At 49.6% G+C, this 25,374-nt stretch overlaps 10 protein-coding genes across 10 annotated transcripts; 5 read left to right on the top strand and 5 right to left on the bottom strand.

Moving 5' to 3' along the window:
- Positions 1 to 368: 368 nt before the first annotated feature.
- On the bottom strand, positions 369 to 2,418 carry N7496_003802 (Glucoamylase; the record flags this gene model as incomplete). Its single annotated transcript, XM_056696733.1, has 4 exons — positions 369 to 1,651; positions 1,708 to 1,804; positions 1,852 to 2,138; positions 2,193 to 2,418. 4 exons carry the CDS (start codon positions 2,416 to 2,418, stop codon positions 369 to 371), a joined length of 1,893 nt encoding a protein of 630 aa, XP_056558945.1.
- A 1,416-nt stretch (positions 2,419 to 3,834) lies between these two features.
- N7496_003801 (uncharacterized protein) lies at positions 3,835 to 4,339 on the bottom strand (the record flags this gene model as incomplete). Its single annotated transcript, XM_056696732.1, has 3 exons — positions 3,835 to 4,005; positions 4,045 to 4,219; positions 4,251 to 4,339. Coding segments are annotated over 3 exons (435 nt in total), but the record flags the coding sequence as incomplete, so codon positions are not given.
- Positions 4,340 to 5,489: 1,150 nt separating this feature from the next.
- On the top strand, positions 5,490 to 7,756 carry N7496_003800 (M3 family metallopeptidase; the record flags this gene model as incomplete). Its single annotated transcript, XM_056696731.1, has 3 exons — positions 5,490 to 6,728; positions 6,794 to 7,500; positions 7,573 to 7,756. 3 exons carry the CDS (start codon positions 5,490 to 5,492, stop codon positions 7,754 to 7,756), a joined length of 2,130 nt encoding a protein of 709 aa, XP_056558943.1.
- Positions 7,757 to 10,212: 2,456 nt separating this feature from the next.
- N7496_003799 (DUF3759 domain-containing protein) lies at positions 10,213 to 10,848 on the top strand (the record flags this gene model as incomplete). Its single annotated transcript, XM_056696730.1, has 3 exons — positions 10,213 to 10,228; positions 10,396 to 10,527; positions 10,607 to 10,848. The coding sequence occupies 3 exons, from the start codon at positions 10,213 to 10,215 to the stop codon at positions 10,846 to 10,848; spliced, it is 390 nt and encodes a 129-aa protein (XP_056558942.1).
- A 1,343-nt stretch (positions 10,849 to 12,191) lies between these two features.
- Positions 12,192 to 15,515, top strand: N7496_003798 (SPX and EXS domain-containing protein; the record flags this gene model as incomplete). The annotated part of the gene is made up of 6 exons (XM_056696729.1): positions 12,192 to 12,299; positions 12,360 to 13,829; positions 13,909 to 14,052; positions 14,105 to 14,278; positions 14,332 to 14,424; positions 14,472 to 15,515. 6 exons carry the CDS (start codon positions 12,192 to 12,194, stop codon positions 15,513 to 15,515), a joined length of 3,033 nt encoding a protein of 1,010 aa, XP_056558941.1.
- Positions 15,516 to 16,345: 830 nt separating this feature from the next.
- Positions 16,346 to 17,274, top strand: N7496_003797 (peroxidase family protein; the record flags this gene model as incomplete). The annotated part of the gene is made up of 4 exons (XM_056696728.1): positions 16,346 to 16,454; positions 16,509 to 16,749; positions 16,808 to 17,079; positions 17,156 to 17,274. Coding segments are annotated over 4 exons (741 nt in total), but the record flags the coding sequence as incomplete, so codon positions are not given.
- Positions 17,275 to 18,029: 755 nt separating this feature from the next.
- Positions 18,030 to 18,985, bottom strand: N7496_003796 (Bax inhibitor-1 family protein; the record flags this gene model as incomplete). The annotated part of the gene is made up of 3 exons (XM_056696727.1): positions 18,030 to 18,624; positions 18,710 to 18,780; positions 18,839 to 18,985. 3 exons carry the CDS (start codon positions 18,983 to 18,985, stop codon positions 18,030 to 18,032), a joined length of 813 nt encoding a protein of 270 aa, XP_056558939.1.
- A 434-nt stretch (positions 18,986 to 19,419) lies between these two features.
- N7496_003795 (intradiol ring-cleavage dioxygenase) lies at positions 19,420 to 20,529 on the top strand (the record flags this gene model as incomplete). The annotated part of the gene is made up of 1 exon (XM_056696726.1): positions 19,420 to 20,529. The coding sequence occupies one exon, from the start codon at positions 19,420 to 19,422 to the stop codon at positions 20,527 to 20,529; it is 1,110 nt and encodes a 369-aa protein (XP_056558938.1).
- A 424-nt stretch (positions 20,530 to 20,953) lies between these two features.
- N7496_003794 (uncharacterized protein) lies at positions 20,954 to 22,736 on the bottom strand (the record flags this gene model as incomplete). The annotated part of the gene is made up of 5 exons (XM_056696725.1): positions 20,954 to 21,745; positions 21,812 to 22,040; positions 22,099 to 22,453; positions 22,519 to 22,601; positions 22,675 to 22,736. 5 exons carry the CDS (start codon positions 22,734 to 22,736, stop codon positions 20,954 to 20,956), a joined length of 1,521 nt encoding a protein of 506 aa, XP_056558937.1.
- Positions 22,737 to 23,087: 351 nt separating this feature from the next.
- On the bottom strand, positions 23,088 to 24,189 carry N7496_003793 (uncharacterized protein; the record flags this gene model as incomplete). The annotated part of the gene is made up of 3 exons (XM_056696724.1): positions 23,088 to 23,747; positions 23,838 to 24,079; positions 24,138 to 24,189. The coding sequence occupies 3 exons, from the start codon at positions 24,187 to 24,189 to the stop codon at positions 23,088 to 23,090; spliced, it is 954 nt and encodes a 317-aa protein (XP_056558936.1).
- Between the last annotated feature and the right edge of the window lie 1,185 nt (positions 24,190 to 25,374).

Raw genomic sequence — 25,374 nt, 5'->3', positions numbered from 1 at the left:
CCGTGTAACTGGGTTTATTATCATGCTAACATCATATCCTTTTGTGCCTAGTTCAAGCCATAACTATTCTGTCCAGAATCTTCAGCCGGTGTACAGCGCAGAGATGTTACTGATACCGCGGACTCCGACCAGAACTGTCTCATCCTTGACTAAAAACAGGACATAACCATTAATTACGAAAGAGTCAAGGGGAAAAAGTCATATAAATAGTCATTCGATTTCCCTAAATCATAAACCAAGGCCGTTTAATATCATATTCTGCGCTTCCGTTTATACTCCTCCATCTTATCATCGCATGTAGGTTATGCCACGAGACATTTCCACTCTGGACGTGGCCGCCAGAACTTGCGATCTACTTTTCATTCAACCTACCGCCAGGTATCATTCTCAGTAGCGGTGGTGGTTCCACACGCCGCAGGCACAGTGTAAGAGCGGTTAGGGTCACTCTCCCAGACAATCGAGCCGTCCGTTTCCTTGCGGATATACTTGTACTGGAACGTAGTACCAGCGGGGAGGCTAATGGTCACAAACCACAAGGGGTTGCTGGAAGTGTACTGGCTGGCGCTTAGTGCGATAGCATTTGCGGTGTTCCAGCTTCCCAGCTGCGAGATTGAACCGACGATGAAAACGTTCTCGCCGTAGGTAGTGGTGGCAGTCTCATCGAAGGTGACCGCAACAGAGGTCGGGGTAGTGCATGAAGTGGAGGAAGTAGTGGTAGAAGTAGTAGTAGCAGTAGTAGAGGTAGTCGAAACTGCGGTACCGCTAGTCAAGGTACTAGGCCATGAGGTCGCGGTAGGAGTGGCGTAAGTGCCGGCAGCAGAACCCATTGAGCAAGAAGAAGGGACTGTGTTGGCGGAACTGGCACCCCAAGAAGGAGGCACGACACCGTTGCGGCGCATGTTTGCTGTGAGAAGGGCGGCATAAGACCAGGTAAGATCACGGGCAGAAAGAGAAAGACCGCTGCTCTTGTCGTATTGCTCAGAGAGGGAACCGTTGGTGAAGGCGTGAGCCTGCGCGATGCTGACGTAGCCATCGGCATAGGTCTTCACGGCGCTGATGATGGATGTGAAAGTGGAGCTACTCGAGGCATAGGTGCCGACAGCAGCGGAGCTGTAGACATCCTGGAAGAAGGCCAGAGAAGTACTGGTGATGGTGATAGAACCAATCTTGTTCCATTGGTAGATCGCATCGTACAATTGTTCAGCAGCAGCTAGGTTAGACAAGAACCATGGGTTGCCGTTATAGTATGAATCTTCAGGGTAACGGCCCACGGCGACAGCAACACCCTGAGCGATGCCAGAGTTGAGGGAATAGACAGAACGGAACGAGTCAGTGTAGACCTTGTGGTTTGCGAGAGCCCGAGAAGAGCAAGGCTGGAAAGTAATATCATCACAAGTTGCCGCCGGGTCAAAGGTATGGATACTGGCCAAAACAGTGTTCGCATCCTTTCCAGAGCGACCACCACCTGTGTTTGCATTGATATAGGATCCAGTCCAGAAGCTTTGCATGTAGCAGAGGATCTGGGGAGCCTGTGAGTCGCACCAGGAGCAGGATGCGCCAACTCGGCTAGCAAAGGCACTTCCTTCGACGAGAGAACGGTGCTGGTTGGCAACGGTGAAGAAGGACATACTGTTCACCTCTTCCCAGAGATCTATAGAATGGTTAGCAAATTATCGACGAGATTGGCTATGAACACGAGAGACTTGCCGTAGCCGGACTGGCTCCAGTACTGAGAAACGTAAGACAGATCGTTGCGGACAATCGGCCAAACATTGTTCACCGCATAAGTAGGATATCCATTATCCTATGGGAGTTAGGTAAAATTACCAATATTAAAGGAGGGAGACATACGATCAACCAGTTACCGAAATCAATCAGTGCAATGGCACGTAAAGCAGGACCATCACGTTGAGGACGGCCCCAGGAGCCAGTAAATGCACTTAGGTCTACATTGAACTTCGGCTCACCGAGACCAGCACCGTTGGAGAGATCTCCAGAGGGGTTGGATACGGTCTGGAGAGCAGCCTGTGCATTGATGTATTCCTCAATAACGGTCTGTAATCCCAGATTTCCATTACGGAAGAGATCAATGAGGACCTTCAAAGTGAGCGCAGAGTCTCGGGACCAAGTATAGTAATCTAAACTTATTAGGAGCTGATGGAGAAGGTAGTGAGAATCAACTGATCACTTACAGTCTGGGTTGCTCGTGCTGGGACTAGCAATAACAACACCATTTTTAGCACTCTGGGCAAAAGCACCGCTGGCACCAATATTTTTGAGAATTCCATCAAGAGAGACAGTGGTCTCAGTGGCTAGCCAGGCATCCAGGCTTGTGGTAGCGCGGGGAGACAGTTGAGGAGCTGCCAACGCACTTTGACCCAGGGCTAGCGCACCAAGCGCGTAGAGAAGCCGAGACATGGAGATCAGATGGACTCGATGAGTTCAAAAGCTGGTCGGTAGAGGTTGTAGAGAGGCAATGAGACTGATAAAATTGAAGTCCTGGCGAGCAGGTCACCTCTTTATACTATAGCTTTGAGGATATTGCGCCTCCAAGAAGGATCTCCCAGAGACAATTTCGGTAACAGACTCCTCACCCCTCTTACCGAACAGTTGACTAGCGCTTCGAAGATGTGATGAATGTTCGAGAAGTTCTGCATCCCTGCGGCGCTCCCCAGGTGAACCCTTAATGACGGGGGTTTTGCAGATTTCGGTCAATGCCGATAGGTCGGATGCTGCGGGGAAGGGCTTCTCGTCGTATTCGACGGCATCCGAGCACTTCTTCACAAGGATTTAAAAGTATTCTCGCGCTGTGACTGGCTGTTCATTCCGAAGCTAACAACCCCGATCAATGCAAGTACTGGCTGGTGCCTGGTATTACAACCTCCCCAAAACCCCTGCCTCGTCCTGATCGGGCCGGGGCATCACTTTTTCATTCACATCCCGTCAAATTAGGGCATATCGGTGGCATGTTTCCCGGCCTGAAATTGCATCAGATGGCTTAGTCGCTTTCCATCGGCCCCGCAGAATATCCGTCTTTTGCCCGTTGCACACGGCTCATAGATGGTCTTGGCCAATGTTTGAGTTGGCATCTTTGAAGCCCCGAAAGCATCATCTTCGGTTATCCGATGGTGCCTTGGCCCTCTATGTTAGAATTTCAAGCCACACTTCGAGACTTGATCTGAATATATTCCAAGATGATTATCCAGACCCTTCGCTATTGTAGGAAACTCGTTACTTGTTATCGGCATCTTGTACAGTGAAGAGCCGAGAGTCTTCAATCCCTGTAGTATCAATGCGCCTCGACGGCCATTTTAGAACATGTCATTAATATCCCCGCATGATTCCTTACAGTAATTAGATACTCATAGGCCCATTTTCTCGGCAAGAAAGTCCAGCTGTTGCAGTATATGAAGCAGCCATGGCCATGTTGCCCAGAATTAAGACCCCGACCCCTCCCCGTGAAATCACTTGTGAATTCGTGGAGTCCAAGACTCTTGGTCCGGATGTGGCGGATTAGGGCCGGAGGTGACCCCCCATTCCAGGCTAGCTTCACGCGCAAGGTAACGTTAAGTTTTGCTAGTCAGAAGATTGCTTCTTGAAGAGCGCAAATCTCCTTTTATGTCTGGTTGTCTCTCTTCCATGTGTTAACGTTAACTTGTACTGGGTTAGAGGCGGCGCTCCCGCGGGTTGGTAGTTGGCTATTGGTTGCCCAACGGGCTTGTATTGGTTTTGCAATGTAGTGATGTACAGCCCCTGTGGGGCCCCAGGAAAGAGCAAAGGCTGTCAAGCTCGGGTATAACGCTTGACAAAGGTCAGGTTTTAGCCTTCGGCTGATCATCGTTGCAGGAAATGAAAGCATGTCTCTCCACCTTCAGGCTCATCGCCCAGGTAAACGAAAAAAATTGCTGCTCGGTTGCATTTTAGGCCAGATGCAATCCTGGGAGGAGACAGAAACCAATCATAGTGACGCTCGTGTATATCGCCTCCTTCACGATATTTCACAACCTAGAGCGCTTCGAATCCATCGTTAGGGATGAATCCAACGAAGTCGGTTGATCGCTTGATGATACAATCGACCACGAGGTCATCGCTTGGGAGATAAAGGGAGCTTGCGATGCGGCGTGCTGTGTGGGGTTTATGGTCGTGGTATTTGTCCTCGTGGTGTGTAAATTTTCCCTCTTTGTCTCTGAAAATGGCACGTTGGAAGCTTAGTACTGTCCTGTGGCCATGGAGTTGAAATCTTTGCTCACGCTAGATCTCGGAGATGTGAAATCTCCCAGCTCGATAAGAATTCATTGATATCGATTGCCAATAGATCTAGACTAACAATCTCGGTAGTAACTAAGTTAGTTGGCCGCGGAACATATTACGTCACCCGTACTGCTCCCACTGTGGCCCTGCCAAATTGACTAGAAAGGGGTCGTGATAACGGACAGAGAAATCAAGACTTTTTGCAACAATTTTTCCTAATACCCCGGTAGTCAATACGATGTTGTGTTGCTATCAATAGTCTTTTCGTACCATCGTGCGTGGTGAACTAATCTAATGCTCTCAGGGAGGGTAAATATTTTCTTCGGGGTTGTTGAGGGAACAAGAGATACAACGGCGAATGTTATCGAGGATCCCCTTCTGGCCTTGGGTATTTATTACTTAGAGACATCGACTACATACTTCGATCCTCACAATAGGGTATAAGAGGATTCCTCTTAGGTAGGTAAGGTCGTACCAAGTCCATTAATCGATCCTGAAACCCATTCTGGAAGATGCACGGCCCTCCGGCTGCTCCGAGACCGATTATTACACGCACTTTTTTATAGACGATCTTGACATGGACACCTTATCTCGTAATGGATTAGTAGTGGAACTTGCGTGTCTCTTGCTGAATTGACCACGATATCCAGTGATGAGGTTCAGCGGGGGAAACGGACATGGTCGGAGCTATGAAATTGCCGATCAGGGATTCTTGGCACCAGATTGATAGGCAGGGTATTGGCGCCGCTGGATGGAACTATCAGGAAGGACTGAGTGCATGAGGAGTGGTTAGATCACTGTTCACGGGGTATCACTCCGTACTATGGCAGATCAGGTCCGCGCGCGATGCTCTTGCCAACTTCCGGCATGCATGATCGAGGGGCGAATTCCGGGTTAGCCAATGACCTTCAGCAAAATTGACCGACCTTTAATCTCGCTTATAGGCCGCAGGAGGTTACTGCAGCTATTGCATTAAGTGTACGCAGGAGTAGTCGTATGCGGTAGTCACTTGGGGCCGTCCTAAAAAATCATCAGGGAATCTGGGGTCATGGGGTCCTTGGCATGGAAGATAAGAGCCGCCCCGAGTGCCTTCGGCGGGGTTCTTTTGGTGTTTCCAGGGACCGACGCCCTGCCAGACGAGGGGCAGTCATCTTTGATCTTCTTAGCTCTCGCCTGGTGGCCTTCGACTATTGCCTGAGAAATTGGCATCGCGTAGCATAATTCTCTGAAGTACAAAAATGAAGACATCAAAACCAGAGCTGCCTTCTTTCCATATCAATCCATCGCAGCTCACCCACATAGCGGTGGATTTGATCAAAAAGGTCCAAGAAGCGACAAAGCAACTACTCGACAAGCTCTCGCCGCCAGATGCCACATTTGAAAATGCCGTCTTGTCAATGGCCAAGATCGATAATGACATCAAGAGCAAAGTGCAATTTCTGGCATTCTTCCAGGCCGTTTCGCCCTCATTGGAGCTACGTCAAGCATCCTCGGTCGCCGTGAGCATGGTCGACACGGCATATTTAGAAATCTTTCAGGACGAAGATTTGTTTGCACTAGTAGATGCGGTGCATAAGAACTGTGATGCCAACCAAATGGAAATTGAAGACCGAAAGTTTCTCACAAAGCTTCATTCAACCTTTATCGATAATGGCCTTGGGTTAAAGGGGAAGAGCAAGAAACGGTGTCATGAGATTTCTAAGCGACTTATTGAGCTTCGAGTTCTCTTCACGGAGAATCTCAGCTTGGACCCTGGGTATTCGTGGCAGGAAGAAGAGGATTTGGAGGGACTTGGTGCGGAAAGAATCCAAGCACTTCCCTTGTGTTCCTCCACTGGCCAGAGGGGGGTACCACTGAAAAAGACCTATGTGAATGCGGTCCTCTCCAGCTGCGTTCGATCTGAGACCCGAAAAGATATTTTTCTTGGCAGCCAAAGGATATTTACTGAAAATGTCACGGTCTTTAAAGAAATCATCATTCTTCGAGATGAAAGGGCTCGCTTGCTTGGCTTCAAGTCATATGCGCATCAACAAGCCCGGTCTAAGTTGCTGAAATCTCCACAGGACGTCAAGGCCATGCTAGACGAACTTTCCAATCATTTGCTCCCTATTGCACAGACAGAGCTAGAGGCACTGCAGCGCGCTAAAGATCCGTCTGGGGGCCCCTTCTATCTTTGGGACTTTGACTATCATCACGACAAGATGTTGCGAGACAATTACCAGGTCGATCATGATTTGATTGCGGAGTATTTCCCTGCCAAGGTCACAATTCAGAAAATGCTCGGTGTCTTTGAAACAATCTTCGGCTTAAAGATTGAAAAGTTGAAGTACATTCGAGGTGACCATATCTGGCACCCAGAGGTGCAGGTTTTCAGTGTGTATGACAGAGATACATTTGTCTTTCTTGGCTTTCTGTATTTGGATATATATCCTCGTGATGGGAAATTCAATCATGCGGCCAATTTCAACATATTCCCTGTATGTGGGGGGATCACCGAAAACACAGCGATTTCGTCTTCTTGCTAAAAACTCGCTTTGAATAGTCACACTCTGTTCCTGTGGGCATAGATCAACCCTTTGTCTGCACAGCTTTGGTGTGCAACGTGGCACACCCCACGCCTGACAAGCCAGCGCTTTTGAAGCATTACGAGGTTATCACACTCTTTCACGAGCTAGGGCACGGTGAGCAACGTTTGATCTTCCGTATTCGTTCTGATGTTCACTCACAAGCCACATTAGCCTTTCACGATCTCTTAGGAAGGTCTAAGTACGCAACATTTCATGGACACAGGACAGTTGCAGATTTTGTTGAAGCGCCAAGCCAGTTGCTAGAATATTGGTGTTGGGTGCCGGAGTGTCTTCAGCTATTTAGCTGTCATTATAGCTATGTCTCCCCGGATGCTAATAAAGATGTTGAAGATGATGAATGTGATACCTTTACGAACCATTCGACTCGCCCACCGAAGGAGATTCCCCGAGGCCTTGTAGACAGATTAGTCGAGGCTAGGTCGATAAACCAGGGAATTTTGACAATGAGACAAGTCGCGTTCAGCAATTTCGACTTGGATATTCACTGTCCAGCTTCTCATGGCGCCGTCAAATCAATGGATATTGGTGCAATCTATAACTCTCTCTTGCAAAAGGCAACTCTTCTGCGGGGTCCAGATAATTATTATCAATGGGGGCACGGTTATGCGACAACACCTCATTATATCTGGGGCCAAGAAGCGAACTACTATTCGTACTTGTAGTAGGTCCCTCCTTTTCTGGATGTGATAGCTCTGTTAGCTATTGAAGTGTTTTAACTTTTTTTTCTATCTAGCACCCGTATATTGGCAGCCAACATGTGGTGGTCGAATTTTCATTCTGATCCAATGAGTCAGGAAGCTGGTCTCAAATATCGGAAGATGATACTCGAGCACGGCGGTAGTCAAGATGAGGAGGCGGCTCTCGTGGAATTTCTAGGCGGGGAACCAACAGTCGAAGTATACTTGAGATATCTCTAGTCAGACCAGATCATACATGCTTCATTTTTAAATATTGCTTTGTAAGAAGCTTCATGGAAGCTTCAGCTCTAGCTTTATATACCATCCAAGCCCGTGTACAACTCGGTTCCCCATTCAGTGCTGGGATTGTTGAACCGTGTTCGCTTGTCATATGTAGTAATAGATGCAACTTCGTCCTCGGTCAAGACCACTCTCTGTGCTTCCCAATTCTCTACCACTCTCTCCTCGTGTTCGCTTTTCGGGATCACAACAACTCCTCGATACATGGACCAGGCCAATACAAGCTGTGCCACTGTGATGCCCTTTTTGTGAGCAATGGATGGCAGAAATTCGTCCTCCGACAGAGGTAGCTTTGATGGCTTGTAGATCGGGTTCGTATTTCCCGGCGGTGAAAAATCAATAACTCGTAGCCCATGTTGCAAGTTCCGATGGGTGGCTTTCAAGCTCGTGCAGCTGGGCGGGATACTTACGATCGCAACCTTCTTTCCTCCTTTCGTCCAGTATCCTCATAAACGCTATGATATCGTCGCTCTTTCCTAACTAGCCCTAAAGCATTTCAAATAATCAAGTTGCCTAACCAATCAATCTAACTGAAAACGCGTACCAAACCATGGTTTTGTTTTGACCCTTGGCTGATGAAGCTCTCGTTCCGGGATCAATGAATATATATACATTGAGCATCCTAGCGTACACTACCACGATAACAGTGCTATTTAGCATGCTAGGGTTTGTCATTTTAATGAGTTCGTGAGTTCGTGATGTAAAAGGCTCCCAACAAACGGAAGAGAGTCTCATGATATTATGTAAAGACTCATAATCATTAACAAATAGTTATACACACAGATAATGGCAGTAAGGGTTGGAGCACCTTCTGTTTCCTTGAGGCTCAGGCACGGGCATCAGTCCTTCTTGGGAGATCATCTCAACAGAAGTTGGGATGGTATCTTATGGAATTGGTCTCATCTGACAAACGCAATTTCAGACTCCTCTTAATTGAGTGATGTACATGCTATAATTAACATCCCTCCATACAAAAACATCGAGGAGGACAACTCCCGAGTCTCCGAGCCGCACTGTGGCTGGATCATGCGCCACATTGGGGCGGTGCCCGTACGTAATGCCAAGACCCGTCCATCACGGAAGTCCCCCAACAGTCCGCGTCCACTGCGCAACCACAGACAGACCCAGACGGTGAGCCATTTACCATTCGGACGAGCTTCGGGCCATCAGTAAATAATATGTGTGCCTAACCTCTCAACTGGAACAAAATTGAGATGGCCTATACTCACCGCCACTCTCTCCTGTGGCTAATGCCAAGAATGAAGAGGGGACACCTTCCAGCCTCGTAAGGCGCGGACAAGCCTCGGACAAGAGAAGCTTGGCCCGGCAACGCCGGCCTGTATGCGCCGCCCAATTCGGACGGGGGCCAAGATGTACCGTGTATTCCGGAGGAGCGCGGAATATTGTACCGCTAAGGCAGAAGTAGTAAAGCTTTGCAAAGGTCCACTAGGTATTGGTTGTTTCATTCGTTGACCTGAAGACGAAGTAGGGCTGAATGGATCCCGATGGGTCCTGTTGATCAGCGCTTCATTGGATTTGGGTGGACGCGTGTTCACGCAACCCCTCAGGGCGTATGGACTTTGGGCCGTAAGAGCTCGGCAGCAAGAGAAGTGTTATTTTTGTTTGTAGTACCCTTGAAGTCCCGCATCTTGGCGAGAAGAGAAAAGGCTGGGCAGGGTCATAATTGTATGATTAAGGGTTATGATGAAGTCCTACTATGGACCCCGAAGTATGTAAATCATAGTCTACCCCGAGAAACCATGTCCGCTAGACTTTGGACAGCACGAATCTGCGCTCGGGTTCATTTTGTAGCCCTGTCACTTTTGTTCTTACTGGCCCCAATTATTACTTTCGCTTTCCATATGTCGGCGCTCGGGGTCGGCCAACACTTTGCCGGCAATGATCTCACTGGATCAGCTCTCCCCAAGTGCCCCTCTTCCAGCGCCCCGGGTTACCCAGTGGCTGAGATGAGAGAAGGCGGTGCGATCTGCTCTCTCCACTTACTCGATGGAGGGGCAAATCACTCAATTAGTGGTCGGTAGGATCCGTGGTCGAGCACTGTTTTGGAGGGGCCGTAACTCCATCCGCCTAACACCTATCCCAATATAGTACCCCTGTAGCCTGCTGCCCTCAGCCACTGCGCCCACCGATTTGGTGGGGCTTGTAGGAGCTGAGACAGAGAGGGGTACCATAGAGAGAGAGAGAGCTACTCCTGAATATCCTTAGCAGAACACGTAGCTATTCCGGTGGTTCTGGAGTATTCTGTCGTGGCTGTCTCGGCTATAAGAATCCCCTCGTCACCCCGAGCTGAGCCGTCCCGTTTCTGTTCAATTATCACGCTTTTTGCCTACTATCTTCCTATACCCTCTTTTCACCTACTACATACTATATTCACAATGGCTTGGGGCTTCGGTAAGTTCTTTGTCATATCTTCTTATCGTCCACACATCTTCGTTAGGTGTATGCACCCTGCACCCCATGCAGGTAGTCCGTATATACCAGACGCCCAATCATTACCACCACGCTACGAGCCACAAGATGCATATTTAAAATCGAACCAACACTGACTCTTGTCTTAGAACAATCCGATGACGCTCACCGCCAGGTGTACGGCGAGCAGAAGCACGAGAGCCACCTCAGCCACGAGCTGATCGCCGGTGCCGCTTCCTTCGCCGGAATGAAGGCCTGGGAGGACCACCAGCGCAAGGAGGGTATGTATCTACATTTACACAGCCAATGACTTTCCAACTACCTAGTAGCTTCATGGTGCTAATGATGCTCTGTCAATAGGCAAGGTCGTCAAGCACGCTTTCGCTAAGGAGGCTCTCATGGGTCTTGTCGGCGCCGAGGTCGACAAGCTCGTCGAGACCAAGGGCATGGACCAGGTTGACCGTCTCCGCGCCCACGAGCACGCCAAGAAGAACGCCGAGCACATGTACGACGAGCACTACGTCCGTGGCCACGGCGCTGAGGAATACGACCCCAACCGTTTCGAGCGTCACGAGCGCTTCGACCGTCCTGGTCGCTGGTAAATGTGTTAGATATGAATGATAACGGGTAGCGGGACCCCGGCAGCCGAGCTGGACATCTTGAGTGGCCCGGGGGCTATCTGGGAATTGAATAAAGATATGAACGAGTTTTGATAGGACATCCTTGCCGACGGTGTATACTTTTGTACATATGTACCGGGGCGGGAGGGTCGAGAGCAATGAAATGATATCCAACTACTAAAATTTCCCTCCTCTGTGCTGCGATGACATGGTTCCGCCTGTCGATGTTGTTCTTTGAAACACACTTTCCACGAGCTCCTCGAGAAAGTCTCTTCTTGCACCGTAAGGTAAGGTTGATGAGACTCTTTCCTAGTTCATCACCAGACGAGCAACGATTGAAACGATTGATCAAGGAGGTGTATGATATCTCACTTACATAGGGCGTAAGGTTGGAGAGACAGATATTCTCCTAGCCAGTCATCACCATGAGAACCCGCCGAGCACATTCTTGGGCTGCATTCCGGACCCGCATATACTTCGTAGATCATCACGATTGGGTTGAAACAACCAAGGTATCGTGATTATACGGGATCATCTCGTATTCAATGACGAGTTTATTCTGAAGTAGACTGCAGATATAGCGGCGTGTGACAAAGGCCATGTGCCATGCAGGGAGTGGACGAGAAATCAAGGTTCTACTGGAGGGTGTATCCTTCAAAGAATAGAGTATCAAAGTTGAAATTCCAGAACGCCATTGGAATTTGGGCCGGTGGGTCCGTGGGTTATCAGCACAACCAATCAGATCAGACGCTGACCAATTGGCACGTTAATACCCGAACGCTCAGGCATAGTCAGGCATAGTCAGGCATATTAAGGCATCCAGCGGGAAGCATGAGCTCATCATTAAGTCGCACGTGCTCGCGTCAAGCTCTCTGATTGTCGCAAGATTCACTGGAAAATGTACTCACGACAAGCTCTTAACAGAGGCCTCAATTTAGATCTCGCGGTACTCGAGACGCGCGCGAATTACCAGGCGCTCCTTACTTTGACGCCGATTCTCGGCGATCCGAGAGGTACTTTTTTTTTCCCCGACTACTTCGCTACGTCTTCTGCCAATGTCCAACTTGGCTTAGTACCAGCTTGGCTACCGCCAATCACGCTTATCTTGGGCGCCGCTGCTTCGTGCAGGCTTTTGCGCTTTCTTTCCGATCTGTGCTTCGAATTTTTCTTTTGCGATCTTCGTGCATCTTTGCACTCTTTCTAATTATTCCCATTCGATTACTCGGCTCCCACATTCCACTCCTCCAACCACTACGAGGTATGCCATGAGAGTCGTTCCGTCGCCAGGATGAAGTTCGCCAAGTGAGCCCCCCTCCTCTTGTCCCATGACGCATCCCAAGGAGACATTCCAGTGGTTAACCATAATTCAAACACACAGAGAGCTGGAAAAGGAGCTGGTGCCGGAATGGAGGGTGATGTATCTTGATTATAAGGTAGGCGGTGCTGTCTCTTCATCGCATGCTGCAATCAGTCGCTAACGGCGGAGTGTATAGACGGGCAAGAAGAAGATCAAGGCCATTACTCGAGCACTTCGTACGGCAAATCGAACACCAGGACTCTCTGCTCGATCCCAGCCTGTGCGATACCCATCCGCGTCTTCTCATATTTCACCGTACGAATTCGATCAGTCGGACCGTAACGATCCATCCAACCGACCTATTCAGACCACCGAGCAACAGCCATTGCAAACACCAGGGTCACGGTTCTCGGGCCCCGTGGGAAGTTACGGCAGCATCGTTGCCTCCCCACGCCAGTACGTCGAAAGCCCAGACATCAGGTCGCTCAGGCTTCCGGATCCTGCTATCGATCCCAATCAGGATTATGTGCCAGCAAGCGACAATATAGGTCCAAGGAGACCCAAGAACTCATCGCCGGCCTTCACTCGACGAGTTGCATCTGCTCCGCCAGAGTCCAACTTGACCAAAGTCCCGACAAGTCATAATTCCTCTCTGCATCGCGAGACTACGCCCGAGGACTCGGAAATACCGCCTGAAGTGTCGGGAACATCACCGAACGCGCTCGGAGTCAATCGTACACCACAGTTCATTCGGCGTGTCTTTTCATATGCAGACGACCCTTCACCCGCGGATTCGCGACGAGAGGTCGAGAAACGCTATAGTGAATTTTTTGTCTGGCTGGATGATGAGCTGAAGAAAATCGACGATTTCTATCGTAGAAAAGAGGAAGACGCCAAGGAGCGATACGACATACTTCATCACCAACTTCATGTCATGTCGCGGAACCGCCAAGGAGAAATGATGGATGCCAAGCAAGCAGCCGAGGGAAATGGTCATGATACGCCGCATCGACCGAAAGGACTTGCCGTATTGAACGCCGCTCACTTAAAAGAAACACTGAAAGAAACACTTACGGGGAAAAACCTTCGGTTTGGAAAGAACTCCGAGTCTCTCGCCCAGCTGGAGACGCCTGGCATTCGACCAAGGGATCGCGAATTCATGTTCGACCGAAGGGAACATATGCATGATGAAGATTCGCCTACCAAAGACCCGGGATACCGGACCGCTAAACATCAGCTCAAAGTTGCCATGCAAGAATTTTATCGTGGGATTGATCTGCTCCGAGGCTATGCCAACTTGAACCAAACGGCCTTTCGAAAGATCAACAAGAAGTTCGACAAAGCAGTCAATGCGGAGAAGCCCCTGGAATATATGACTGAGCGAGTCAACAAGTCATACTTTGTCAAGAGTGGAGAAACGGCAAAGATGATGCGAAAGGTGGAAGATTGGTATGGGCGATATTTCGAGGCCGGTAACACCAAAATTGCCGCCACGAAACTCCGCAGCGTAACGCAGAAGGCCGGAGATTACTCTCCCAACACGTTCCGTGCGGGTCTTTTCCTCATGGCAGGACTTTTATTTTCCATCCAGGCGCTCGTGCATGCGGCAAGGCATTTGTTATATGGTGACCTCACCCTGCAGGTTCACACGAGTTACTTGCTACAGGTTCGTGCTGACTTCACTCTCCCGTACCCCCACTCCCCGTGTAACTTGCACAGACCTGATTTACTAACTCGTCGGCTAGGTGTACGGTGGATACTTCTTGATCTCATTCCATGTATTGCTATTCTGCCTGGCTTGCATGATTTGGACCAAATCCAAGGTCAACTATAGATTCATCTTTGAATATAATACTAGGCACACCCTGGAGTGGCGCCAGTTGCTCGAGGTTCGTTTTTATTACCAAAGAGTCACGCCAACGCATTCTGACATCTATCCAGGTCTCGTCTTTTTTTATTTTTCTACTTGGTTTGTTCATGTGGCTTAATTTTTCGTGGGTCAATGAGATGTACATATACTGGCCCGTTGTGCTTATTGGCCTGTCCGTTATCATCGTCTATTTACCAGCACCCGTGCTGTACCATCAGAGTCGGAAGTGGTGGGTTGCGACGAATGTAAGTCTTTGCCCCTTTCTGACAACGGCTTAGCTCCTAACTGACATATCTAGTGGCGCTTGTGGTTCTCTGGGCTGTACAAGACTGTCGAGTTTCGCGATTTCTTCTTGGGTGATATGTACTGCTCCCACACATACGCCATGGGGGTAAGTACTCGGTATCCATGTTTGAGGAAATTGCTAATTAGATACAGAACATCGAACTCTTCTTCTGCCTGTATATCACATACTGGAGTGACCCTGTCAGGTGCAACTCATCACACTCACGAGTAATGGGCGTCTTCACTTGTCTGCCGTCATTCTGGCGTGCGTTGCAGTGTGGTCGTCGTTATGCCAATGACAAGAAGAACAAGAAACTCTCGTTTCCGCAGGATGCGTTCCCGCATCTATTCAACTTGGCCAAGTATTTATGCGGTATCGCCTACTACATGTGTCTGAGTATGTGGCGCATCAACAGGCAGACGCGATTCCAAGCGCCGTTCCTCACCTTTGCTCTCCTGAACTCTCTCTACACCTCTATCTGGGATGTGGTCATGGATTGGAGTTTGGGTAACCCATATGCCAAGCGTATCCTTTTGCGAGATGAGCTGGGCTTCCGCTATGCGTGGGTCTACTATGCCGCAATTGTTTTGGACGTCGTGGTTCGATTCAACTGGATATTTTATGCCATCTTCTCCAACGACATCCAGCATTCGGCTTTCCTCAGCTTCTTCGTTGCATTGTCAGAGGTATTCCGCCGTGGAGTGTGGTCCGTATTCCGTGTCGAGAACGAGCACTGCGCGAACGTGATGAAGTTCCACGCCTCGCGCGAGCCTAAACTTCCATACAAGTTCGATCTCACCCGGAGATCCCGAGAGGGCTCCCGGGCCGACGACGTCCAGCTCCAAGAACAGCACGCCCAAACACCGGTCGTGCCCGTCGTCGACGTCGAGGCTGGAGTCGGAAGCCCAGGGTTGTCAAGTGTGCGCGCTCACTATCCCTCAGGCCACCCATCCGGAAGTCTCCGGCGCCTCAGCTTCAGGGCAGGAACCGCCCATACACAAGACTTTGAGCGCCGGCAGCTTCCGTCCTATCTCTCCAATGCCACTGGGACTCATGGCCAAAGCTCGGAAGATGAGGAGACTGATGAGGAAGGGGATTACACTGATACCGAAGGTGTTGCGACTCCTCTTGACGAGCAAGACGAAACCCATTCACCATCGGGCAGTGCGAGAATCCGAAAAGAAGTGGAAAGTTGAGGTGGCTTAATTTCTGGTACATTTGCATGACTAGCCATGATTTTCTTTTATGATGAATGCATATACGGATGTTTTTTCCCATAATTTGTCAAGTCCCTTTTTTCAGTCAGCGCTAAAGGCGCGTCTAGCCCCTCTTGGGTAATTGCACAACGAGTGGATCCCAGAGACGTGGAGAATCAACTCGTTCTCGTTTGAAAATGGGGAATTTGTCATTCGATGAAAGAAACAAAAAACTTTAAGTAGTGTAGTTACTACTGTCCGTACTGGATTACTAGTAGGCCAGGGGTATTTCACCCGACGAGCCCGAGTTTAGACTGCTTGGTCCTGTTGGTGGCTTTTAGAAGCCAAGCATGGTCCCTGAATGGATGCACCCTCGGGACGATCACTTTATCTCAACTTTCGGTGCGAATATACAGTGTTCTCCTCTATTCGAACCTAAGGATATTGCAATTGATCCAGAATTAGTTATTAATTGCAACGGATTGGCTCCATATTGTGGCCTAAGCAAGCTGGAAATCCGGCGGCAGATCGGCGAGTAAACAAGATTCTTGAGTGTTTACAACACCCATCGCTCTCTTTGATCTCAAAGCAGTCTAGAGCCGGGTCTACTTTTCTGCTATTGGCGTAGTGACTCCGCCGATCTGCAACGGAACGTGTCGATCCCCTGAGCCAGCATCGTGCCTAATCTTTGAATGAAATGAGCTCGGTTCGCACGGGCTCTCGTGGAGTCCGTGAAAACCTCCTTTAATGTATAAAATTCTCATAAAAGGCGTCTCGACCAAACTCTCATGATATCTCGACAAAGTCGTTGATCAAGCAAAAAAATCACCATGAAATCAATCTTGGTATTGTCCGCGGCCATTTGCGCCGGCGCATCCCTCTTGGACATCCCGGAAGGCCATCCCCTGGTTAATTGGCGACCAGCTGGCCCGGGAGATGGTAAGTGGCTCAAGTTCAATTGCAGCCTTTGCTGAAATTCTAACAACGTCTTAGTTCGATCACCTTGTCCTATGTTGAACGCTCTTGCCAATCATGGTATTCTCCCGCATGATGGCAAGAACATCACCGAAGAGCAAACTATCAATGCCTTGAAGTCTACCATCAATCTCAACGAGGACCTTGCTAAAACACAATTCGAGGCGGCTTTGACGACAAACCCGGATCCTCATGCTACCACGTATTCTCTCGATGATCTATGCAGCCATGGAATATTGGAGCATGATGCGAGTTTGAGGTATGTCCAATCGATTACATTTGGGAAAGACAGACAGAGACTGACTAACCTGGCGTAGTCGACAAGACTACTACTTTGGAGACGATCATAGTTTCAATCAAGCTGTTTTCGACCAGACTCGATCCCACTGGAAGGGTCCATTCATTGATGTGGAGCAAGCGGCTCGTGCTCGCCAGGCTCGTGTGGATAAATCAAATGCTACAAACCCGGATTTCGGTTTGTCGAAGGATGCTTTAAGCCTTACTTATGGAGAGTCTGCGGCGTACATTATTGTATTTGGAAACAAGACTTCCGGGGTCGTGAACAAGTCCTGGGTGGAATACTTCTTTCGTGAGTTTCAGCCATATCACCAGCCTATTTCTATACTCTTCTCAAGCTTGTTACTTACACTTTCCTCATGGAACAGAGTTTGAGCGACTCCCAATAGCGCTTGGTTGGACCAAGAATGAAGACGAAATTACATCGTCGGACCAGCAAACCATAGCCCAGAAGATAATGGACGCGTCGAACAAACCTGCTGGAGAGAAGTGTGTTGCTTCGAGACGGAGTGACCCTCACACGGGTCACAGGGGGCATCATCGCCGAGAGCCCATTTTTGTTGGCAATATGCCTTAATGATCGTGGTCGTTGTCGTACTGTTGATGCTCCTGATACGTGGGAATGAACTAAAACTTAGCCTTAATTATCACCTACTCCAATATGAACGTTACTTATGAGCCTATACCTTCAGAGATGTGAATCAAATAATTGGACTTAATATAATATCATTTTCCAGGGCCAAAAGGCCACCCGGAAGGTTGGTTAGCACTACAGGAGTTTGTAGCGAAGCCTTCGACGCAAGAACTGCTCTCAGGGGGCTTGTCAAAGAATTTTCAAGCCTGTCGTGGACCTCGAGAATGAGATTCACAAAGAAAACTCTGGCTTAAAGATAAGTTTACCCATACGATTGCAAGGATCACGTAGAGTATTCAAGGGAAATATTCTTATCGACAATTCAATGAAAGAGGCCATACTATTTGCGAATAACGCTACATGTGTAGCAACGGCACTTTGAGAACCAAACTCGAGAAAGGAGGGGCAAGAGAGACAAAGCCATGTACGACAACCGTGAGCTACTATCAAAAAGGAATGCAGAAAGATAATACCATATCCCGCAAAATTAGCTTTGAGAAGCACCTGGGATCCAGGCTTGCCAAGGGGTGTCCAAACGAAATATTTGCTAGTGTGTCAAAAGCCCTAGAGACGTCCTTATATCCCTGCAGACCAACAGTATCGTCTGTTTAGTTGTTGTTCTGGCTGTTCAGGATACGCAGAATCGAAAGGAAGAGATTCAGAATATCCAGATACAGCGCAATAGCGGCAGCAATCTCCTCCTCAACATGGTAGTGCCGCATAACAAGCTGAGTATCCACGAGGATGTAGCCAGAGAAGATCAGTGCGCCCAACACACCGTAGATGAGCTCTGCGGTGCTACCAAACGGCATGAACATGGCCACGAATCCGAAAAGAATCATGAACCACAGCGCGCCGAAAAGGTAGGGCATCCAGCTGGTAAAGTCATACTTGGTCTGGCACGCGAAGAGCGTGAGGGCGACAAAGATACCCAATGTGAGGACCAGTGCCTGCACAACGACCCGTGATTCGTAGAAAGATGTCACGACACTGATGGAGTACGCTTCCATCAGGGTGAAGCCAGAGAGGAACAGCAGGTTTGTTGGGTAGGACTTGCGCTTCCAGTAGGTTGCGAGCATGAAACCGAGGGCACCAAAGACGGAGATGATCATGAGCCAAAAGTTGCCCTGGATCCAGGTACGGTATGTCTGGTTGAAGAACGAGATGGAGCTGAGAACGGTAGTGAGGAGAATTTGCGCGGTGCTACGATAGAGACACAATATTAGTTATATGCTCAAGATAGCGACGGATAAATTACATTTCAAGGGGGAGGGGTAGCGCAACTTACAGAATGGCATACACCTTGCGGACGAACTGCATTCGAATGTCAATAGTTCCCTCCGCGACCATACCTCCGAACTAAGATCCAAAGTCAGTCCCTGAATCTTCAAGAATATCTGGACGAACATCTAAATACCTTAAAGTCATCAGGCAGGTTGTCATCTTCGGTGCGCGGCTCCGGGCTCGTCGCTGTAGCCTGGTAAGATGGGGGTGCTTGAGTGTACGGCTCGTCCTCAAAGGAGTCCCGCTGAGGAGCGGGCTCATATCGAGCGTTCGCAGCCATTATATCGCAGGTCTATTGCGCCGTCTCGAGTAACTTCAACTCTGATGAGGACACTGAGAGATGTGTTGGTGATCAAGCGCTGAGGCGAAGAAGACCGTTCTTCTTTTGGGGCGCAGGGGCCATGTGACGTGAGATCACGTGTATGTGATCTAATCGATAAGATGAAACGCTAGACCCAAAAGGATTAGCTTTCTCGAAAGCTCTCGGTATGTGGAGTTCGGGTCAGCACTTCTATTGAGATTCAATTCATTTGCCTACCCTCATGTATGATTCGAGACGCTAACCGTTCCAGGCTGGCTGATGACGAATACTATAGATTCGTAGGTACATATTTTCCTTTCCAGCCCCGCCCGTGAGTATCGCAATAATGGCATCTGTTCCTTTTCGCTCGACTCGTACGCAGTTATTGGCTTCTCCCAGGACATCCTCTGACAATGTTGTCCCTCTGTTTACTGCTTCTCCTACATCTATCGGGGTTCGGTACAGCTCATCCTGGCAGTCATGACGAAACTGCCTACTTTCGATCGCTTGTCTCAAGCCGTTCGGTACATGAGGCAAGACAGAAGTTGGCCAGATGTTCCGACCATATCAAGCGCAAAGGGCTTGACGCTCGCGCTGCTACTCGTCGGGCAGCAATTTTGGATTCATATCGCGGGATTTCTCATTCTGGGGCTGGACCCAAGTCAAGCCGCTCTTCTACCTCGCAAGCAGTACTCTCATCGTCCGAGAACCCACCTTGTCTCCTTACGCCTGAGGCAACGATTGGTCCTTTCTGGGTTGATGGCGAGTTGATCCGATCCAACGTCACCGATGGAGAGCCCGGTATTCCGTTGATATTGGACGGAGAATTCATCGATATACACACATGCGAGCCAGTTGAGGATGTGTTTTGGGAGATATGGAACTGCAACGCCACTGGAACCTACTCGGGCGTTCAAGACTTCGGCCACCACCACGGTGACGATGATTCTAATCTCGACAAGACGTATCTAAGAGGTGTACAGCGAACTGACAAGGATGGAGCTGCTCAATTTACTACCGTGTTCCCTGGTCATTATCCTGGTCGAGCCACCCATATTCATGTGCTAGCACATGTCGGGGCCACTATTTTGCCTAACAATACCGTGACTGGAGGCCATGTCGCCCATATCGGCCAGCTTTTCTTTGATCAGGACTTGATCGCAGCTGTAGAGTCTACTCCTCACTACAAGGCCAACAATGTTCGAATCACGCCAAATATAAACGATGGTATCTTTAATGACGTGAATAGTGCTAGTGGCTATGACCCTATCCTGAGTTATACTCGTCTTGGTCATTCGCTCGATGATGGTATCCTGGCATGGACGACCATGGGGATTGACTTATCTGCCAGTTACGAAGCGGAATCAGCTGCAAGTCTCACAGACCATGGTGGCGTGGCTCATTTCCATGGCTGGTCTGCTCATGTACCTGGTGCAAGAGAGATCATTGTGTTGGTGGTAGGTCTGGGGCTTGTCTTCTGGTTGGCTCGCTCGTTCCGTCAATTCTGCGCGAGATCGGCCTAGTTCTTTTGAGGTACTAACCTTCTTCTATTCTGAATAATTGAATCTTTTATGGCCCAGCTTGCTGGTTTTAATGGCCCACAGGCAGCGTGACCTATAGCGAATCCATTCCTAATGCAAAGAAATCAATTTGCACTAGTATAATTATCATAAGCAACGGGTTCCAGAACAAAACCAGAGAATCGAAGCTCCAAACGCCGTTCATTAGATCGAAAAGACAAAACCAGAATGCCAAGACTGTGCAAATAATGAAGCGCTCAATGAGCCAGCGAATATCCAGAAAGAAGAAAAATCTAAGATGTCTGTCGAGAAAGAAGCAAAGTTACAGAACTCATTTTCTGTTGTATACAGCAATCAGCGCACGGATAGCTCAGTACCTTGAGCTTACCCAGCACCGTAATATCGTATCAATTGGGCAAAGATGGGATCAGTGCGATGCAATGAAGAAAGTGTTTGTGATCAGGCACACAACCATGACAACAACGCCGTACATCGCCAAGCCCAAGCTTAGGCGTCGCAGCAAGGCTTTACGCCAGTGGCGAGTGTTGCGGAGCAGTAGGCCACTTTCAGTTAATGAGCGTGCCAGGGATCCTTCGCCGTCAGCATCGGCATCGTCATCGTCATCAGATAGGTCGTCAACCGCTTCATCATCCTCCTTCAGTAGGCCACGATGAGTGGGAGAGTCGGGAGAAGAGATCTTGTAGTAGAAAAGACCCGGCAGAATGAAACTGATACTCGTACTGCCGGTGCTTCCAACGTATGCAAGGACGGCTTCGAGGGACGATACCGTCATGGCAACGATGTAGCTCAGAATGAGGATGGTAGTGGTAATGACTGAGAAGCGAAGGTCACTCATCGGCTCGGGTGTGCGGTTACCACGAGGACCAAGCAGGGGGTGTCGGTGGGGAGAGGCCTCAGTGCCGGCGGGCTGTGACTTAGGACGCCATTTCAGGACAGCGTCAACCGAAGCCCTGCAAGGGTGGCATTGGAGGGGGTAGGAGAAGACGACCAGCATGACAATTGCGGCGCGCCCAATTGTGGCAGCCACGCCAGGGGGGTACATGCCAACGATGTTACCACCGACTTTGTTGCCGAAAGAGAGGTAGCCCGTGATCGCGACCAAGATGTAGGTTGCAGCAGCGCTACCAGTGCTGGCGAGAACGACAGCTGTCGTACGGAAGTGGCTATTATTCTTGATTTCATTGAGAATGGAGAACATCTGGGAGAGAATGTTAGCAAGTCCGCTTCTCAATGGCCGGGAAAATATGGGATATTGCAGTCGTACATTTTGATGGCAAGTAAATGCGAAGACGATAACCGGGAGGCTGCTCAGAGTCGGAACGGCACCAGCCCAGTGAATCACGCGAACTGGGCCACGCTCCGCCATTGTATCGCCCTTGACGAAGTGGTAAACGACCAAAACGACCAGGTAGGCCATGGAAACCAAGGCTGCAATACTGGTGTACTTGAGGGAGTCTAGTCGACGCAAGTATGAAAGAGGTATCACAATCAACCTGCCGAGTCAAAGATATTAGCACATTGCGGACTTTTGTCGCAGAGTTGCAGACATACATAAAAGCTGTAACCCAGAAATGACGGTCAACCAGGAAGTCATAAACTGGTTCGCCTCCCACGAAGCCTTGAACGACTCCCGGCATGAGATCGCCAATGATGATCAGATAGCTCACACCAACGCCAAAACATTTGATCGCAATAGCAGCGTCAAAAACGACGGCAGCATTGGGGTATGTGAGTTGCGATAGCGCAAAGAATGAAGCGCTGCCTCGATCGAGATATTGGGCGCATCGAGATTGCAGGTAAAGACCGAATCCCGCCGTCACTCCAGACCACAGAATCACCAAGACTCCCAGAACTATTCCCATATGTGAGATTGCGAGTGGCATCGCGAGTACGCCGGCGCCGATAACTATAGCGAAGAAGAATCAAATCAGTGCCAAGTATCTTACGAATTCCCCGACTTTGTCGACTCACTCGTATTGACCAAATTGATCACGCTACTCGCCCAACTAGCCTCTCCGGTGGCTCCAACGGCTCTTTTTCCTCGAGCAGCACGCCTAATTCGAGATTCTAATTAGCACAGACACAACAGCGACAAGCCGCCAGAGGCTTTTTTGTATGGGAACGTACCATCGTGGACCGTTCTGGGGCAAACTGGCAGGGCCCACGCCAACAGTTGCCTCCTCCTCCATGGTATCGAGATGTATCACACGTCTAAAATGGCGATGGATCGGGATCTAGCATCAGACCTGACAGTGACCACGGCCAGCGGAGCCGGACAGGTTAACAGGGTTGTGAATTCGAGGGGCGAAGTTGAGAAGAGAAGAAGCAGCGCCGTGCGTGGCCTCTCTTATCTCAGACCCGATCCCCGATAACTCGGCGGCACCTGACTTGTCCGGCTCTCCGCATTTCTGACACCATTTTACCTCCTCACTACGACACTACGACACGCCCTGTCCATTGCCGGATCAAAACGGATTATTAACATTACCATTCTCATTGACACTGCAGATGGTGTGATGGCCGGTCGCGATTAACTAAAACTACAACTTGGCTCCCAGTCCCCATCCCTCTTGCAAGAGCAGACCGAAACTTTCCTCCTCCACAGCTCCGTGGTCGGACGCCGTGTTGCCTGGCCGGTCTCCAGGGCCTGGATCGTTGAAGGCAGTGACTTCACGCACCGTCTTCGATACTTCGAGAATCGTTCCTCCCACAACCTTATACTGGTGACCCTTGCCCGATCGATCCCCGATGATCTCACTCACCTGGTCTTGCTGGACGAGTGCCAGCATAACCTCTGCGACTTCTTCCGGTGTCACCCATTCGTCCGCACTGTCATCCACCATCTTCAATTTTTCAGGATGCTCGGTCCACAACGGCGTCTTAATGACACCGGGCGCCACCGCCGTGACTCGAATGCCAAGACGGTCGAGCTTGCTTAGCGACCGGACCAGCCCGTTGATAGCATGTTTCGTGGCAACGTAAATCGGCGCTGCCATGGCGGGATTCTGACCAGCGATACTGGAGATGTGAATGAGATGCTTCGGGCGGCCATTGCCGCGGTGCTTCAAGAAGTGCGCAATCGCAAGCTGCGACGTGCGGATGGGATGTGTGATGTTGATATCCACCAGGGCATATCGGCCTCCGTCACGCGCGTCTTTGCTGGGCGCCGAGCCAGGTGGGCGCCAGAAGTTGCTCCAGTGCTGTGTCACACAGTGTCAGTCGTATGGGAGATGTTTTGCTTCGTAGTTCCGTAGACCACGACTCGCACCACGTCCTTTGTTCACACTTACTGGTTCGTAAACTCCAGCACCGGGGCAGACAATGTCGACTTCGCCGAATTCTCTCTCGGCCACCTCAAACATGCGCTCCAGCTGTAACCACTCACACACGTCGGTCTGCTGGAAGATGGCTCGCGGCGACCCAGTGGAGTATGTCTCAACCAGGGTCTTGGCCTCAGGTCGTAGAGCCAGGTCCGCTATTAAGACATTGCATCCATTTTCTATCAGTAGTTTGGCGTAGGCAAAGTTGATTCCTAGGCAGACATGAGCACTTGATTTAAATCGAGTCTAGAAATCTAAAGGCTGACATACCAGAGCCAGCGCCAGTGATAATGGCGGTTCTTCCTTTGACTGAGAGGGCCATTCTGCAGTTTGAGTGGAACTATGAAGCGATTTACAGCTCGGCTGGCTCCTCGCCGGAGATGCACTACTCTTATGTATGCCCCCCAGGCCCTGTGGGACTACTTCGGGGTCCATTGCAGCGATCCATCACCGCGCGTAGCATAGCCGTTTTGGAGAAAGAGGGGGCACCCGCGGGGGAATTTAACCGTTCGGTTGCCAGGCAAGTCGCCCGAGTCAGACCGGCGAGATGCCCGAGGGTCTTTTTGTCTTTAAAGAGCGTTCTCGGCCACTTCTTTTCAAGTCATCTGACTTATTCCAGTTGACATTGCTTCTATCATAACCAATCTTCTTTTCTTCCCCTCCGGATACTGCATCTTGATCGGCAGTGGAGCAAGAGGGGCCTTCGCCAGAATTTCCTCTTCCGTGTTGCATACTGCGCGAACCGTCTCCGAGACACACAGCTAGCTGGTTCATTTTATTAAATTTCAGTACTACTTTATAGTAAATAGGTTTTATTCAAGCAACGCAATCGAATTGAACGAATCGACGGACTTTCAAAACTGCCGAACTCCAGAGCTCTGTAACGATCTATGATCTCATATGTCTTCCCCGCAACGCTTTGCACCATGGCGGGTAATGTTCCTAAACAGGCTAAGGACTTGAATTCCGAGTGCACATCGGCAATCAGTAGTAGTACATTGACAATCTAATAGGCCTGTATTTGTTCTCTGGGCCTGTAGTATGGGTTACACAACAGATTACCAAGAGGCTGGCCAGAAGAATTCTCTCAAGGCTTCTACATGTCCTACATGTTTAGGTTGCATGGAGCTCGGACCGGCTGTTCAATGAAGTTGAATCACGTAGTGACTGATGACACGAGAACCGAGAACCTCCTATTGATTTTGCCAGTCCGAGTTTGTTTTTGCCATATTCTCGTGCCATGAATGGTTCTTATGAGTTGTGGTCACGTCTCTAACGTGCGTAGAGCTGTTGTGGCCTCGAGCCTGGTGATTGTATAAATGTGACAATTAAGATCAATGAACATCTAAAATAGGCCTAGGAATGAATGCGAAATAAGCTGGCTATCAGTCTCAAGCACACGAAGCCGATCACAAACATCGGGGCCCCTCTCGAGTACAAAGTAGAGTGACGAAGGGTCCCATCGAATCAAAGACTGTAGATGGCGAATGGGCAGTCACGCTAAGCA

This window comes from Penicillium cataractarum (assembly GCF_028827025.1).
Source record: "Penicillium cataractarum strain IBT 29864 chromosome Unknown utg000002l, whole genome shotgun sequence".
Classification (NCBI taxonomy): domain Eukaryota; kingdom Fungi; phylum Ascomycota; class Eurotiomycetes; order Eurotiales; family Aspergillaceae; genus Penicillium; species Penicillium cataractarum.
This window is presented reverse-complemented; position numbering and strand designations above follow the sequence as displayed.